This window comes from Stegodyphus dumicola, chromosome 12, assembly GCF_044657685.1.
Source record: "Stegodyphus dumicola isolate Sdum_Otavi_A_Nest chromosome 12, ASM4465768v1".
NCBI lineage: Eukaryota > Metazoa > Arthropoda > Arachnida > Araneae > Eresidae > Stegodyphus > Stegodyphus dumicola.
Window position 1 is genome coordinate 18,935,946 of NC_140779.1, and position 19,145 is coordinate 18,955,090.

General features: G+C 33.7%; 1 protein-coding gene across 1 annotated transcript in view; it reads left to right on the forward strand.

Moving 5' to 3' along the window:
* Nucleotides 1-4,271: 4,271 nt before the first annotated feature.
* The window catches only part of LOC118196715 (uncharacterized), a 156,622-nt gene continuing 141,748 nt past the window's right edge, over nt 4,272-19,145 (forward strand). Inside the window, exon 1 of the mRNA XM_035368181.2 lies at nt 4,272-4,627. Within this exon, the coding sequence (XP_035224072.1) occupies nt 4,542-4,627 (86 nt within the window). The 5' untranslated portion in view covers nt 4,272-4,541. The remainder of the gene's footprint in view (nt 4,628-19,145) is intronic.

Sequence of the window (19,145 nt, forward strand, 5' to 3'; positions counted from 1 at the left end):
TTCCTCGCACTTAAACCATAAGATCCAGTGCAACAGCAATATCGCAAAATAGTTTTAAAACGAGCATATCTTTAGAATTTCCGATACAGAGACTCACGCGCTGGAGATAAAAATGTTTTTTCTGCACAACGTTGCCATTGCTCGCTTTGAAATCCTTGAGTTTGTTAATCAAAAATTCGTCAAAGTTTTAAAAAATAGGAAATCGATCATAAAACAAATTTCAAATTTCAAATTTGGTCTTCCACATGCTCATATTCGTTGGAGGATTACGTTATTCAAAATTCGATGACTCTATGTACCGTTATTTTATGACAATGTGAGAAATTTACATACATATACGCAGATTTTCATTATTTAATTTCTTCAAATATAATGCAGGACTCTAACATTTTATGGCAACAGTTTGAAAAGTGAACCGACATTTATGAGTCCGACGCAAAATGCCAAAACGAAACTAATAGTCCTTCGGGATTCAAATCCCTTTGGACTTAAAAAAAAAAAAAAAAAAAAAAAAAAAAAAAAAAAAAAAAAAACGCAACGATATAAATATGAAAATACGTATTTCAGTGTTATCTGAAGCACCCTCAAGGATTTCAGAGATTACTATAGATATGTCTGCCATTATTTGATTAGCTGCATACGGCAAAAGCATTCAGTCTATATCTGCTTAAGGCGAGGAATGCCTTTTGTAACCAAAATTGATTTGCTTTATCCATGAGGAAAAATCACAAAAAGATTTAATTTTAACCATACATATTTCACACATTAATTTTTTTGTAAGCATTTTCACTTATAAACATGTATCTATCGTTTTTTAATAGTGCAAACAGTTTATTGCATTTTGAATTGCATCTAGGTTAAAAGTATTTAATTTCTCAGATCAATTAACTTACGATTATAGTCTCACTCTTTTGGTTAGCATGCACTAAGTTGAGACTCCAATTAGACCTAAGTGAATTATCACTATGTCTAAATAAACAATAGAACATAAGAAGGGTGTAAAAGACCCTTTTTTAAAGAACTAAATTAAACTGAACAGAAAGCACTTCTTGTGCTTACAATACCAGCCACCATTTATGACGTAACTGAAAAGTAAGGAACTTCAATTTAAACTAAACTAACTTTTTAAGTTAACCCAAAGGTTACACAGAAATAATTAACACTCTTGGCTCAAATCTGTATTGGCGTGACAAGTACTACTGGCAAGGAGAATAAAGGAAAACCGACGACTGCTAACATAGGATATCAAATAGTAACGTGGTCTTCAGCAGGCGGAACACGCTCTGTCTAAGCAATTTAAAGCCTCCCTTTAAATATTATCTCTTTCAACCTCGTTTAAATACGCGAGAGCTAAATTAGCATTCTGGCAGGAAAACAGAAAGGAAGAATTGACAGTATAGATACTAAACATAAAATAACTGATTAGATAAAATAAACATCTTACAACTTTACTACTGAAAACACATCACAGAATAGCATTTGCTTTCAATTGTTAGTAGTTTAGAGCAACTTCGGAGTATTGAGATAACCGTGACAGCTTCGCCCTTTAAAATGTGCCTTGCATTGCTTTGTGTTTAACGTTCGTAGTAGTCGAAGAGTAACTACTTATTATTGTGCTCTGTGATACTCAGAAGAGCTGCTCGAGTGTTTTTGTGGAAAGTTTCAGAAATGTAGAGTGTTTTGGCTAAAATAAAAACAGTTCGCAAGCAGCAATATGAATGCAAGTAGGGGGGAAAATTAAAAAAATCTGAAAGGTTTCAGATTTTAAATTACTTCCAAAGGGGCGTTTTTTTAACGTTTTGTGTGTTACCTTTATTCATTAAATATCATGTTCTTTGCACTTAAACCATAAAATTCACTTCAGTAGCAATGTCGCAAAATAATTCTAAAATGAACCTATTTGTAGAATTTCCGATACACAGTTCCGCGCGCTGGAGATAAAAAGGTTTTTTTTTTTTTTTTTTTTTTTCCAAGTAAAGTGTTGCCATTGCTCGCTTTGAAATTCTTGAGATTGTTAATCAAAAATTCGTTACAGTTTTACAAAAAAAGAAATCGATCATAAAACAAATTCCAAATTTCAAATTTGGTCTTCCAGATGCCCATATTAGCAGTAGGATTACGTCATTCAAAAATTCGATGGCTCTGTGTACCGCTGTTTTATCACAATGCGAGAAATATACATGCATTTATGCAGATTTTTCATTAAAAGTGAAACGGACATTTATAGTGATTCAACGCGAAATCGCAAAACGAAAACAGCAGTCCTTCAGGGACAAAGCTCCTTTGGACTAATAATGTAAGTAGAATATGTTCATTTGTGTGGGTGTTCACGATTTTTTCCCAATTAAATTTACAATGGAAAACAGAAGACTCGTTTAAATAAGGAAAATAAAACACTGTCGTCACTCGAAGCATTATTTGAATCAAAACAGGATAACAAAAGGTCATGCAGATTCTGCAGTTCAGGTAGTCCTGTTATTCTGAGGCAAACCACATTTGAATCAATTTTGCTTCTAAAGCATATTCTCTTAAAAGGTTTTTTCGAGATAAGTGAGAAGAAATTTTCTTACTCTGAAAGAAAACACGTATCACGTGACCTATCAAACAGTAGTATGCGATTAATCATCTGAAGACCACTGTTGTAGTATTTCGGATTGTTTTAGAGTTCCACATGTGTATTTAATGGCCAGTCGTTTCAGTTTTTGCGTTGAAATGTATGTTCCATAACGTAACAGAATGATGAGTTTAAACCACATTCCTTTATTTCTTTCGCAGCCAAACTGCTTTAAACACTTGTAGACCCGCAATTTCTTCAATTATCGCTATTATTATTAGTATTATTTCTAATTATCGCTATTATTCTATTATCGCTATTATTATTATTATTATTATTATTATTATTATTATTATTATTACTATTATTATTCTTATTTCAATTATCGCTATATCTCAATAAACAATAGAACGTAAGAAGGGTGTAAAAGACCCTTTTTTAAAGAACTAAATTAAACTGAACAGAAAGCACTTCTTGTGCTTACAATACCAGCCACCATTTATGACGTAACTGAAAAGCAAGGAACTTCAATTTAAACTAAACTAACTCTTAAGTTAACCCAAAGGCTACACAGAAATAATTAACTCTCAAGTTGGCTCAAATCTATATTGGAGTGACAAGTACTACTGGCAAGGAGAATAAAGGAAAACCGACGACTGCTAACATAGGATATCAAGTAGTAACGTGGTCATCAGCAGGCAGAACACGCTCTGTCTAAGCAATTTAAAGCAATAGAACGTAAGAACGTAAGAATTCATTAGTTGGTGTTGGTGTATTTAATTATGGCAAAGCACACTAGGGCTATTTGCCTAAGAGGAGGGATGCCTTCGTGGAAGACTTTCTAAGGGAAACTTGCTTGTATACACGTTACACATGGGGAAAACCACGAAAACACCCATGCAGCTAGCCCGTTCGCGGGATTCGAACCTCGGATCGAACTACCAGTGGTCAGCGACTTTACCGCTCGGCCGCTGGTGGGCGAGAAATTCATTACACTGCGCATCGGATATTCTAAAGGGATACGCTCATTTTAAAACTATTTTGTGATATTGCTGTTGAACTTAATTTTATGGTTTTAGTGTGAAGAACGTGGTATTTAATAAATAAAGGTAACAGACAAAATGGTAAAAAAAAAACCCTTTGGACGTAATTTAACTCTTTTGTTATTTTGTAATTTCTTTAGAAAATTCTTAATTAACATTTTAATCTGATTCCAGATTTTCTTCTTCTGTTTTTTTTCTTTATTTTTATTTTTTTATTATGATTCCTTTTTTACTATAAATTTTCTGCTTTTCATTCGCATAGCTGATTTCAGTTGGAATTGTTCTCATTTAAAACAACTGCACTGCATATTTAACTTTATAACCTTTTCGAACACATTTCAGAAGAGTACCCGCGTTCGAGTTAGAACTTTCCGTTTCATCTGAGTGGCAAATGCTTGGGTAAAACCTACCTTTCTTTCGAAATTTATTTCTGCCCATATTTAAAGGGACATCCGTCAATAAATAAATAAAAAAAAAAATTCACAAATACACTCGTACAATACTTGGCAAAAATTCCTGCCATTTGGTAGATTTCATTTTGCGCAACGAAAGATAGCTCCGCAATATATGCTAACAGCTGGAGAAGAGCACCAGAAGCATCCTCCTCCCCCCCCCAACCCGCTTCCAATCGCCAGAGGAACCGACGGTCGCGTGGCTCGCTCATTCGCCAAAGCTCCGAAGCGCGAAAAGACCCCGAGAGAGAGATCAGCTTCTCTTCCTTTTTCTTCACCGGCAGCGAGAGAGAGTCGCGCTTGCGTGTCCATTCCGGCCAAGAGCGAGCTTCATTTGGAACCTCTTCCGTCGAGTTGTGTGTCCGACCGGATTTGGTGTGGGTCACCGTGTGAAATCTCTCAAAAGAGCCCTTCTGACGGGGCTCCGCTCCGAGTAGAACACTACGATTCTAAAATTAAATTTGCTTTTAATTGGTGTGAGTTTGAAAGGCCATGATTATTTCTAAAGATCTTTTACTTCTTGGGCAACATTATCTCAACATCAGAATTCAAGACAAAACTGTGAAGAACACGATGCAGTAAGTGAAATTAGTGTCTTCTTTACCTGTATTTTATCATTTTTCTTCTTCTAATATATTGCTTTATTTTTTGTACATCAGTTCCATAGATTTTCATTTTAAATAAGTGGTTCCAAAGGTGGACTTAACAGGTTTCTAAAATGAACTTTTTTAACATTAGAATCTTGTGATTTCTGTGAGGCGGAGGTGTTTTTGTTTTCACGAAAACATCCGTCTTTAAGTCGTTTGCCATTTAAGGCTGCAATAATTGAAGCTTCGCCAGAAACCTGGTAACTATAATGCCTTATAACGGTCAACTTAAATTTGTAAAACTGCAAATTCGTTGTCATAAACTTCAAATAAAATAGAATTTTTAAATAGCCAAGCGATACAATTTGGGTGTAAAATGTAATAAATCGTTACAAAAAATTACATCGCGAATGAATGAAACAGAATGTAGCAAAATGTTTACTCATTTAGTAACGATGTACCTTTCTAAACCTTTTTCTTTTTTTTTTTCTTTTTCTTTTCTTTTTTTTTTTTTTTTTTACTTTACGTATCTGCAATTAGATTATTATTATTATTATTATTATTATTATTAAGGATATATATTTTTTTAAGAAAACTCAAAAGTCTTTAGTCAAAGCTTCCTTAAAAGATTTCAAAATCAATGTTAAAAACAAGGAAACCATCTGCGTAATTGCTGCAGGTTCGAAAAAAAATGCAATTTTTTTAAAATTTTGCAATTTTTTTTAAGAACATATATTTAATTATACTGGATTTCATGAAATATTCACATTTGTACATCTTATGCAAAAGAACACACTTAAAAGGTTTTGTTTTACACATTTCACCAAATACTAACTTTATTTAGTGAAAATTAATTCCATGAAATTATCCCATACTGCTTTCATGAAACATTTTAAATAAGATTTTACAGTACTTTCAGAAAAATAAATTTTGTATTACTTCGTAATTATTTCCTTCTTTTATTATCAAATGAAAATTATTAAAAGTACTTAATTTAACCAAAATAAGAGCTTTCGAATTTTGTACTCAACCTTTTAAGTAAGAAATGTCGTTTAATTTGTAATATAAAAGTGCTATGGAGGGAAAAAAACCTTTTGCTGAATTAAACTTTTTTGCGTGAATGAGAACATTATACGTAAATAATACAAAAAATATATTTCTATTCGTAACTGATTATTATACTCTTTTAACGGTAACATGAGCTTTGATATACATGCGCTACATTGTGATTTTTGAACAGTTAAAATGCAAAAAAGTTCTTCTTTTTCTCTTGTGTTTGACTCATTTGTGCAGATCATTCTGTAATTACAATACTTTAATTTTTCTTTTCACATTTCGTAGTTGAAAGATGTTTTTAGCTTTCAATACCAAACGCTTATATATTGGTTCAAATATAACAGTGTGTTAATATTTCAAATAGAAAAGTCTGTTGATGCTTTTTAAAAAAATAAATGGATTTGAAATAGTTCAGAAAGAATAAAAATTTGTAAAAAGTCACAAAAGTTTTTCCGAAATAGTTCGCCCAGATTTGGTTACTTAGCTGAAATATCGTCTGCGTTAAGCTCAAAAATTTAAGAATGATTCCATCTCTCAGTGAAAACTGGATTGCAAATTTAAATTCGTGTGGTAAAAATGGAAAAATGAATGACGTTTCTTCATTGGTGCTTCGTTTTAATTTAATTCAGAAAGCTGTGCATTTAATTTATCTTTACTATCTATTAATCAGCATTGAAAAGTTAAAGAAGAGCCGCAAAATTTTTCTGAATAATTGTTGTTTGTTGTTTTGCATTCATATACTTTATGAAGCGCCTATTATGTGCTTATTTTTGTAGCATTACATGATGGCTGATTACACTGTAGAAAACGGAGATCCGTTTTATTCATTTTAAAACAGTGTAACGGAGTTTGATGTTTATTTTACAAAATTTCTTCCGATTTTATTATTCAAATATGAAACGCTTCATAGTATTCATTTCCGATGACATATGATAAATATAAGAAAATCATTACGATTTTCTATAGTAATGATTCATTTGCATTTTAGAAGACTGCTCCGACATTTTTTAGACCATTTTCATTGTATTTACGTAAATAATTTACCTTCATTTTTGCGTTTTAAATGCTCCATTAGATAACCCTTATTCTTCACTATCTTTCTACATCGTAACTTCCAAGACAGTAAAAGCCTTTTCTGGTATCGGAAGAGGTATTTTATTTCCTCTTGAACAGCTTTCCCAAAGTCCAAGGAGGGTTGTAAGTATTTCATATTTAAAAAAAAGTATTTCATATTTAAAAACTGGGTTTAAAACATGTTCCTGATAATATGTAAAGTTGATATTAACAGTTTTCGGCACTCTCTTTAATTTTTATTTGTCGTTGTATCAAAAACCAGCAACAGTCATAAATGCCTTTGAAAAACTTTCTTCAGATTCTTTGAACCATGTTTTTTTCTGCTTTTTGATGATGATAAATGGATCTCTTATTATAGCGGTCATTTAAATATACCCAAGATTCATCTATTGTGACAACATTTTCCCATTTTTGTCCGAATAATTGTTTTTCATAGAGAATCCTGCAGCGTGTTCTGCCCCCGGCGATATGTCTGGAGAAAGACGATACACGTTACGTTTTTTCGCCTTTTTTAAGATTCAAATCAGCATTAATCACTTTGTTTACGGTTGACACCGAGCATTTTAATGATCATGCAACTGTCCTTTGACTTCGGAGGTTTTCTTTTAACATTAAAGTTTGCAACATTCGAAACATTCTGTTTTTTTTCCTTGGTTATATATTTTGAACATTTTTCTCCAGAAGCTTAACTTTGACCTTTTTCTTTCTTATTGACTGTACCCTATATCGATTTAGGTACCGTTGCTTTAGATACCAAAAAATCATCTCTTTCGCAGCACTTTTTAATAACTACATACGAATAATTTTCTTCGGAAAAAGCACAAACATAGCTTTCCGTCTTGTCGAATAGGCGACGATAATTTACACTTTCAAACGTATAGCAGCAGTTAAAAAAAAAAAAAAAAAATTTTTTTTCCCAAGCAGTATTTTTTTTTTTTTTTTTTTTTTTGTATAACAAAGCAAAGTCGTCTAAAACTGGAAACTAAAAACTAGAAAACTAAAAACTAGAAATGAAGTTCATACAGTTTTAATTACTTTAGTAAAAAACTATTTTGTAATAAATTGAAAACTGCTGAGAATATAGTAAGCAATTTTCTGTGTCGGGATGTATTAAGAATATGCAGCCAATATAATCAGTGCCGATTAATTTTCTATCAAAGCAATTTTAGTGAGGTTTCATTGCATTTTCAATGTCAGGCGATAAAAATATAACAGTTCAGATCTTTTACAGTAAAATGACCAATCATGGATCCGCACGATTTTAGTCGCTTGTGGAAATAGTTGTCATAGAGAAATCATGTTCACTCAAGTTCTCAGGAATTCTGATCACGCTTAAATGTTCATGATTCTAACGGCAAATTACTAAATGAAATTTCTCTGAACAATTGTAGAGAATCGTTTCTGGGGAACAACATATCTCGGGTCTTTCTTCAGAATGCGGAAAACATCCTCTTTTCTCTTTGAATCAGACAGGTATACGTCAGATTCTTTCGAAATATGATATGAAAGATAACCTATGATTGAATATTGCTTAATTTAAAAAAAATTGTATGTTTCTCTTAAATCTCATGCAAAATGACCGTTTCTAAAAGTGCTCACCCTTTTCGGAGAACGAAAAAAAAAAAAAAAAAATAGCGACTACCTTCATGGAAACACAAAATTTCTCTAATACCAATGATTTTTTTTAAAAGGTGGGCATTAGTCATTTTAGGCTTTGTCCACTACTAAGATCAGAAGCGGTGATCACTTTATTATGGAGGCATCTATTAGGCGGCCATCGTTACCTCCTATGAAGGGACAGACAGTTTATATCCATGCCTTCTCCGAGATTCAAACCTAGGCCCTTCGGTCCGGCAATCAGTGTCACTAACCACTTTCCCATCTAGACGGCAAACCAAGGATTGTCTTATCTAGGTTACATTGTATTTGATTTACAATGTGTGTTCTTGGCAGTTCTGATAGTCTCAGCTGGTCTGACAGTTTTGGCAGTTCTAATAGTGAGCTGTGTGGATGTAAAGGCAGTCTCGTAGCTGATTTTACACTCTCTTAAAATATTCTACAATAATAATTAGTTCAACCTTAAGGAAGTTAATTTCTGATTACAACAATATGTGTTACTACACTAACAATAACTAATACATTCGATGACTGGGATATGAAAAGCAGTTTACATGAAGTTTATAATAGAACGAGGGGCTTGGTGGGGAGGCTTCTACGAGAGATTAGTAAAATCAGTAAAAGTGGAAAAATTCTCGGTAAAGCTTTACTAACGTTTGAAGAATTGTCAACGGTTTTAGCACAAGTGGAAGTTGTTTTGAATTCTCGTCCTTTGACATATGTGTACAATGACCACAAGGAACCGTTGCCACTGAAGCCAGTCAATATTTTGATTTTTGGAAACAAGGGTTCTACATTACCTATTAACTTTAATTCCATTGTTAAAGATTTCTCTACCAAGTCCTCTCTGACCAAAAGAAAGATTTACCAAGATTTATTGGTTAGGCAATTGTGGACTTAATTACGTCAGAGACGTAGGAAAAATGGGGGATAGATATCAAGGGAAGAAGTTTCACCACTTGCAGTAAGTAATATTTACGCCTTTAAAGCAAGCATTGTACTGGAATTGGTTGGTCACTTTGCAAGATTCTTCAGCGCGTTAATTCGGACATAAAGTAATTCATCCACACTGAGAGAAAAGGGTTCAGATCTCTGGGAGCGGCTCGTTTCGCCCTTGACCTACCAAACACACTTGAACACACGGCGTCATAGACTGAACGCTCCATCGTCGGTGGCCCTGACATCACGACCTTGACTACTTACGCCGGAATAAAAGAGAACGTTATGATATAATTCGGTTTGCGATTTGGATTTACGTAACTGATACTCCAGAAGTGACGCAAGAGAGATACATTCTCAAACTTTGTATCCAGACTATTCAGAAAGATAGAACTGTTAAGCACAACATACCGTACCTAGACAAAGAAATCTATGTTTATTAAAATTATACCGAAACCTTTTTATTTTATTTTTTAGACTTAGAACCTTTTATCTATTCTGCGTAGTTAGCCGTGATGGTAAACACAGTTTTAGATAATTTTAATTCCCGAATGTTTGCAAACATGGAAAAATTTAGACTGAATTACCGACTCTTTCGTTTATTAATTTGCATATCGCTGTTTAGGATACCTGTTTTGCCTCCAACTCAAAATACTTCCTATCTCATGTTGTTATTCTAATATTGGTATTTAACACTTTTGAAAACGAACTGCTATATTGTCCTCTCCATAAAAATATTTTAGGGCTTATTTTATTATTCAAATGCACTGATATTTAACTTTTTTTGCTTTAGTAGTATCAGGTCCATTTAAAATACTGATACTTTTCGTTTCAATCAATTGCACCGGAAGTTACAAGTTCTGATGGTTCTATTTACTCTAGCGAATGTGTAAAGCAGGTAGAATGATTCATGACGTCAAAATAGCATTGCTTCATATTGCAAATTTAATAAAAAGGAGCCGACAATCATCTTTACTGAATTTAAACTGACAGCATTTCTGTCGTCATGGCAACTGTTTTCTTCTTTCAGTATACCATAAGCAGCCAGAGCAGGATCTCTTGTTTCAATAACACATTTGTTTCAGTTTGTTACTTCAGGGCTCAAAGTATAAGGATTTATTCGTTATAAATAGTAGGAAGCAATACAATTCCTACATGAAATTCTTCCGACCGATGCAGTAGGATGTATCCATCACCTATCTATGTAAATTGTATGTGAATTAATTTCTATAAAGTTGCACAAATATTTTATTTTTCACGAAAGTCGGCTGCAAAACATTTGAGGTGATTCAAATATGCTATACTATAATTGCACTGTATTGTCATCTATAATTGTGTTTTGCGGAGCTGCATTTACTTCCGCTTTTCTCTGATCAGGAAAAGGGCCCACCAGCGGCCGAGCGGTAAAGTCACTGAACACTGGTAGTTCATTCCAGAGTTTAAATCCCAGCGAACGGGCTGGCTGCATGGGCGCTTCCGTGGTTGTCCTTATGTGTAACGTGTATACGAAACAGTTTCCCTTACAAAGTCTTTCACGAAGGCATTCTTTCCCTTAGGCAGATGCTTTGCCATGATTTAATAGCCCTCGAGTGCTTTGCCATGATTTAATAAAAAGCCAAACTTGATCAGAAAAATACGTTGAAATATTAGCAAAGATGCGAAACAACTTCCTCAGTATTAAAACTCTTTTGAAATTAAAATTTACTGCATTTTTAGGAAAGAACATAAATAAAAACGCTATTAAGATAAAAAGTAAAATCATCCAGACCACTAACATTTACAATAAATTACAGTATATTGCATATCATAGAGTTTATCTAACACTGATAATTTTTCAGTTATCTTTTGCCCTGTATTCCTCAGTTTTGAAATTTTAATTGTGTTGAAAGTATTAATCAAGTTTTTGCGCACTTACTATAATCATAAAATTATAATTGACTTATATTACCGTCAATTCACTAATTACATTTAAATGAAGTTATATTTCTGTCCCATGATTTATCTTCTTTGCTACTTTCCAAGTATGTCCATTAAAATGCAATGCTTGCGTTCTTTCTGAATATAAATACAAACGAGTACACACGCACGCGTGACTAAAAAAAAATTCTGATCTCACCAGTGCAATTATTATCACGAAATCCACATATTTGTGTCATTTCCGGAATTAATAGCATCCATGGAAGGTAACGAGACCAACCCTGATAGATTCCCTCATAGCAAGAGGGGGAGAGGCGAGAGATTTTGAACCAACTGTGTCAAGGCCGCGCTCATCTCCGCTGCGACCCAAGGACGTATAGCACGAGGGGGAAAATAACGGTGACCGGGGGGGGACGTTCCTTCGACAAACGATTAGGTGGAAGATTCAGAAATGCTCTTGGGGCTGCAAACATTAGTATCCCCTACACAATGATCTCCATGCACGTGTTCGAAATGACGTAACGGATGTAACGTGCGTGAATCTGGTCAATATTTTCATAAGTATTATTACCCTAAGAAGGGAATTTTGCGGAATTCAGCATTTTCTGTGTGGTAATTAAAAAGATAAATTTCCCCAAAGTAAAAGTGACTCTTCGTTTTCAGCCGGGAATAATACACCTCTAAATAATATGACGAAATGGTGAAATATTCCTTAATTCATCTGCTGGATATTAAAAAAAAATGCAGAAGTAATATCATGCAATAATATGGTCTAAGTAACTGCTCCTAAGCGGATGAATGATCCACACAAGTTTTTAAAATAATTTGGTGGGGAATTTCGTATTTGTGAATGATTAGTAATTGTAGGGATCAAAATGTCCGTAATGCCGGCGTTCATTTCTCCTAAAAGTTATTTTTCACGGTTTGGCAACATCGTATTTTTGTTTACGTTTTAGAATAATAAAAACGAAGGCGAGAATGTGCCATGTTTTCGTATTGAGGTGGATTGTCTGTTTTTATTTTAATTACGCAGGTGGGTGGAGTGCCTGTTTTATTTTAATTACTAAATATATTTACGTTTATTTAATGGATAACCGACTGAATGATTGAAATTCAGGTAGAATCTCACAACATGTAATATAAAATCAACTACGCAGGTGGATTGCTTGCTTTATTTTGATTACTAAATATTTTTTTACGTTTATTTAATGAATAACCGACTGAATGATTGAAATTCAGGTAGAATCTCACAACATGTAATATAAAATCAGACTCTCTGTAGATTAGCTCATATTTTGATAATAATATTTTTTCCTAACAACTATTTTATGAAATTTTAGTTCATAACGCTTTCCTATTCTTTTCGTCATATTAGTTCGTCAGTGGTCGTCGTTGACTACCATTTTATTAGCGATTTAGTTCAGATTTTCATTAGATTTCGGCGAAATACTCGTCGGTCTAAAGTTTCCCACTCCATGTTGTTCTTTGACTGTGAATTGCGAGTAGTTATGTGAAAGTTAAAAACTGGATTTTTGGAGTTTAGAACAATTCGAAATAGCTAGATAAATAACTATTTAAACTCTAATTATTAACGTTTTTTTAATTTGCTTAATTTAGCTGATTTATAGTTTGTATTGCAATTTATTTTTTGTTGTTGTAACCAAAATATAAGTTTTATTATTAAATTGTTTATAAGTATTAAGTTATTATAATCAATTATTAAATTATTTGCTCGTTGTTTTTGTTAGTATTGTTGATAACTCCCTTTCGTACGAGTTTAAGCTAGGCCTAATATAGTTATTGATTTCTCTGATTAAATTTTTGAGTATTGATGCATATATATTTTCCCGCTGTTCATTTGTTTGATTATTGTGTGAAAATGATTTCTGATTAAAATGGCGTGTGTTCAACTGTGACATTTTAGATAGGCGTATGCAAACTACAGCCTTAAAAAAAAAAAAGGATTTAAAATACGGTAGTTAATTAATTATAATGGAAAGCGAAGAGAAACACGTCACTGTAAACTTAGATTTAGGCATAGCAACCACCTTGTGTTTGGCGCATATTTTAATTGAAATGTATCAATTTCGAGAACGAATTTTTGCAAAAAATTTTTGCTCCTGACGAAGAGGGACCTGTACTTTTCGCCTTCGAAACACGCAAAGTTGTTGCTTTGCTCAGTTTTAATTTCCCCATATTTAGAGAAACAAACAGTCAACGTAAAACACCCAAACAATTTTTTACTCAGTTATTAAAGTTCCTACTTTATATCACAGTCTAAAAAATGTGAGGAAAAATGGCTGATTTTTGCATTTTAAAATTTCTCGTTTTTCGTAATAACTCAGCCTCAATTAACAAGATTTGAAATTAATTTCGATATATATCCCATTACATAATGTTCTGTGATAGGTTTCAGCAATATCTCAATTACTTCTATGACACTAGCTTTATCTTGTTTTGTGATATTATAAGGTATTTCTCCCGCCGTCTTAGCGTGCCTTCGTGGTGTAGTGGTCTGCACGCTGGGCGCGTATTTCAGAGGTCCGCGGTTCGATTCCCGGGGAATTCTCCGGCTTCGAAATAACCTAATATCTCTACAACATTAGCATTATCTTGTTCTGTGACATTATCGTGAGATGACATGTCCTTTTTTTTTGCGTTTTATATATTTTTCACGGTAGTTGTAGTAGTATAAATAAAAATGAGCAAACGAAATTTTTTATTCTGATTAATTCCGTAATGCGTTAATTTTTTGAATAGATGATTTAACAAAAATTATTAACCCTTCTTTTTAAAAAGTTACCAACCAGCGGAAAATAAAGCACCCGTACGAGAGCGATCTCATCCTCGGAAGTGGAGGGGATACGAGGTGTGGTGAAGGGGGAGAAAGAGGCGTAAAACTTTGAATAGGTGTCATGGGCGGATTGCTTGATAAAAACGGTGGAGAAAAGAGCTGCACGAAACCGCAACTGTAACCGACTGACACATACCTATTCGGCTATATTCGCCCGCGCGACATCTGCAAGGTTTTTATTTATGCTTCTTTCTCCGCATTATCCTATTTGAGGAATCTGAAGTTTCAAGGACAGGATGTGACGCCATCACTCAGTTCGATGACGCAAGCCACTTACGGACACCTCGCGGTGATTCCCGCAATAAAAGCGAAACCAAAGATTGGTTTCTTCACGAGTGTGATTCGTTGATCCCCTCCTCAAGCTTCCCCCTTCAATAATAAAAATAATAAAAAAAGATTTGAAGCTTGATTCTGGCGATATGAAATCTTGCTAGTTCACTGGTCTTCGAATAACATTATTCTAGTCATTTGCAGATTTCTTAAAGAATTTGTTTAAAATTTTCAAGTAAACAATAAATTACATCCTATAGGTTACTATTACCTACACATATGCTAATTTAATATCGTTATTTTTAGTTCTGATCAATAGTGTTCAGAGGGATACCGAATACTATTCATACGATCTGGAACACAAACATTCTCCAATTATTTTATGTAGTTCGATTTATAATTATTATGTTTTATAGCTTATGGTTTTCATGTAAAGATAAAAAATTTTCGAGGGAAAATTAGTTTGGGAAAAGGTTAGGTTATGTTATTTGAATGCGGCAAAGGACAGGAGGGCTGTCTGTTTAAAAGGGGGAATGCCTTCGTGGAGGACGTTCTGAAAGGAACAGGCATGTTACGCATGAGAAAATACACGGAAACCAACCATACAGCCAGCCCGTTCGCCAGGGTTCGAACTCCCACCATCCAGCAGTCGTCGGAAAAAGGAGAGTAATCGTCTGCTTTGTGTCTATCTGTGTATCGTTTGATGTGATGGTACAGACAGTAATGCCGTCCAGATCGGATAAGTCTTAGCAACGGTGACTATCGTACCTAAATGCCGGGGCTCGAATCCCGGAAAAGCCGTTGATGTTTGTAAGCTTGATCAGATGATATTTGGGCAGCAAGGGAGAGCTGAAATTCTCTTTGAGAGGCTGGTGGTAGGAGATCCTCGAACCATCTTTCCGGTTTGCATCTCTCTCTCTCGTAATTCCATGAAGGCTTTTACAAAAAACAGACACATTTGACTTCCTTGCCACTATGAACGTCGTGGGCTTCTGCAGACCATTGTCAGGCAAGTGAGATTAGTAACCACAACAACAGAATTTAAATGTTATTGCTTTACATTTTTAGTAATTATCGTTAATTATTTACCGTAGTTTCAAAGTATAACTAATGTTCTTACATTCTGGTAAAGTTAGCACGTTGTTGTATCCAGATTCCTACTCTTATTAATAGTGCATCTTTCTTTGTAAGGTAATTTCCCCATTTTTCGTTGTTCATTATTTATTGCTTTTTATTTATTTTATTTTATTGCGTATCTATCAATATTTATGTTCACTGCTGAATTTTGTTTCATTTTTTCCACTCTTCATTATGATGTACCTTTTAAAACAACTAAGAATATATTCCTCACTATTTTTATTTTCATTATATTTACTTACTTCATGTTCTAAAAATGCACGCGTATTTGTTTATCTACGGCTCTTACACAGCAACAATTAAATTATTAAAAAAAGTAATGTATATGACTTGCTATTACATTAATTAAGCATTATCTTATCAAAATATTTCTTTTTCAGCCGTTGCGATGATGATAATAAAAGAAAGAAAGAAATGTGTATTCCCCCCCTCCTCCTCGGATTTTTATAACGAAATAAAAAGGAAAAACATTTTTTATGTGTTTTATGAGGAAATTTGGAATGTTGTTTACGCTATATCGTGAATTACTTATGTCTCAAAAAGCATGAATTACTTATGTCTCAAAAAGAAAGCGGAGGCGTCTAGACACTCCAGTGAAACTTTAAAAACAATGACAAACTGAGTTTAGAAAAAATTAAAATTATGTCCAGAAAAACACGACGGCAGACAACAAAATGTGTTTTCATTTCGTTGTTGTTAAGTTATACTTGAACCAGATTGTCAGAAAGCTGTCAGAAGTAGCTTTGAATTTCTGGAGCTGCGCTTCTGGCGTTTTTGACAAGCTCATCGTGTGCGTGGTACGTGCCAAGGTCTTCTTTCGGAAGCGTGAGCTGTTGACATCATCAACGTAATGTTTGCATCCAGTTTTTATATCGATAAATGTCATGGCCGCGGATGGTCATGTGATTGACTGACCTTACAAATTTATGGCACCAGTTAAATTTTTTCTTTCATCCTGGATATTCTTTTAACCTTCTTATTTTTCTAACTGACGTATTCCACACTTATTAACCCTTCGCATCTACAGATGTTGATATCTCATTTTTTAAAATCTGTCAAACGATTAAATTCGCACATTTTAAACAGTTCATTGCTTTATTTTAAACGTTGAATTATTCAAAAGGCAGAATTATTTTGATAGTTAAAGTATATTCTTCTGTCGAAACAATTACATGTTTAAAATAATAATAATAATAATAATAATAATAATAATAATAATAATAATAATAATACAATTAATTATTCATTTGATAAGATATTCGGATTCTGTTCTTTGACTGATCGTTACATATTATAAATCAAAATGGTAAGATCATTGTGGTAAGAAAAGTATATGCTTTCAAAGATATTGTATGATCGCTGTTAAGTATATGTTTACGCTTGGTTACGAAACAGTTTCATTTGACCTTCTGTGATCACAGAATCATTTAAAATACTTTACTCCCAAGTAGCAGTCATTGTTTCAGTGCTGAATGATTTATCCCTTCGTAGTATGGCCCACCAGCAGCTGAGCGGTAAAGCCGCTGAACACTGGCAGTTCAGTCCGAGATTTGAACCTGAGAACGGGCTGGCTACATGGGCATGGGCTGGCTGCATGGCATGGTTTTCCCCATGTGTAATACGAGTGTACACAAGTATACGTAGTATACGAGTCAATTTCTCTTAGAAAGTCCTCCACGAAGGCATCCCTCCTTTTAGTCCTCAAAGCTTTGCCATTATCACATAAACCAAACCAACCCTTCGTAGTATGAAAGTAATAATTCTTACTTACTTAATCATGTTCTCAGGAATAGATCTTTGGCTGGAGTCTACTTTCATTCTACAAAAATTTTCGAATTCGTTCGATTTCATATAAAAACATTCTTAAATCAACAATGACCACGGCATATTATATAACTGGCATCAAAATTTGCTACAAGTTCTATTATTCCCCTCTTCATTAGCTGGGATACCCATTTAAACCACTTTCGATCCTAAACTATTCCACTTTTTTTTTTTTTTTTTTTCTGTAGTCGGGAAACATTATTCCGTGTTATATATATTGCATGGTCATATCGTGGATAGGCCAAACCGTATGATTTGCACCTCCCCCCCCTTTTTTTAAGAAAAGGCTAATTTCTTTTATCGAAGACAACTGTAAGTAGATTCCAGAGCATTCTAAAAACGCGTATGACGTGAGCCTAAGTTATTTGATGTCTTTTCTGTTTACCTGGTAAATTAAACTCAGTTCAAAGAATTAACCATGTTTGTACTCTGTAATACGTTTCAGTGCAGTTTTTTTTTAGAACATCGCCGTTTCATTTTTAGGCCATTATAAAATGGTTCTGTCGTACCATGGCGGCACCAATATGTAAAGCCTTGAAAGTCTGGGTCTATGTTTAATACTCTAAAACTTACACCTTAAGGTAAATTAATGCCAACAGTAAAGATTTCAAACAGGTGTGAAAAGTTTGAGTGGCCAAAACTTTCGAGTTGTAAACAAGCAGTCTTAATTTTGCAACTAAATACTAATAACACGTTATGACGATATGAATTCCAACTCTGTATTAATTGAGACCCAAATTAATACATTTTAATGTAGTTTTCTTTCCCTGATTATTGGTACAAGGCTATTTCAATTTTAGGATATGTTTCGACTGTCTAATTTTTCGATCATTGATCTATGAAGATATTTTTAAGAAAAGTGACATATGCTAATGAATTCATCAAAAGAAGTTTTAAAATTTCGCCTAGAATCAATTGTAAATTAATGTAATTTATTATTTCATTTTAGCTTTTTATTTTTCAGTTTTTTAAAGTCTGTTGGATTTATTATTTAAATTACTCGTATTGCTTCAGTTTAGGCATTTTTTATTGAAAAAGTTAAATAGTGTTCTATTTTATAAATGACTATGTCATGGGATGCTAGAAAATGCATTTTAAAATGTGCTGTAAGTAAATCAAATCCGTTTCTGTCAACTTAGTTTTAAAACTCTTGATCACCGATAGAAAAATACACATTATTAACATGCCACAAGAATAAGAAGTGAAACAGTAATGTTTCACACTCTATCATGTGAAGAAAGAACTATCATGTGAATTTTTAAAAAATGGTATAACACATTGTACTGTAAATAATATTGATTGCATTGTAAATAATATTGATTGGCTGTGAATTAGTTACAATAAAATCAGTTAGAATAAAAAAAAAAAAGTTCTGAAAAATTAAAATAACAGTTTTCTGTAAAAAAATGTGCTCGAATCTGCGCAAACCAACAAAATTTTTTCGCTCGCCTTTGATTTGTTAGCAGCGACTTCAGCTTTGAACCTGTTTAGTTCTCTTTGGAATCACTAGATGGCGCCAAACAATTTCAGTTATTTTTCCCGCTTGGAGACCTGCATTCTCCGGAGTTTGCTCCAGTCTCAGCGAACTCGTAACCCTTCATGCCCGCCGGATCTCGTGGCATACCATTAACATGTCATTAGGGCGAGATTTAGTTACGCTAGTGTTCCCAGTTTCGGAATCAGTGTGGCACACAACGAGTAACCTTCGTAATCTGTTTTACCCAGTTACCTTATGTGCTAGTGTTCCTCTTTTGGGTCCTTAATAGCGTGTGATTCGCTTGAGTTGCAAACGTTAGGATCTGAAGATGCGCTTAGTGCTTG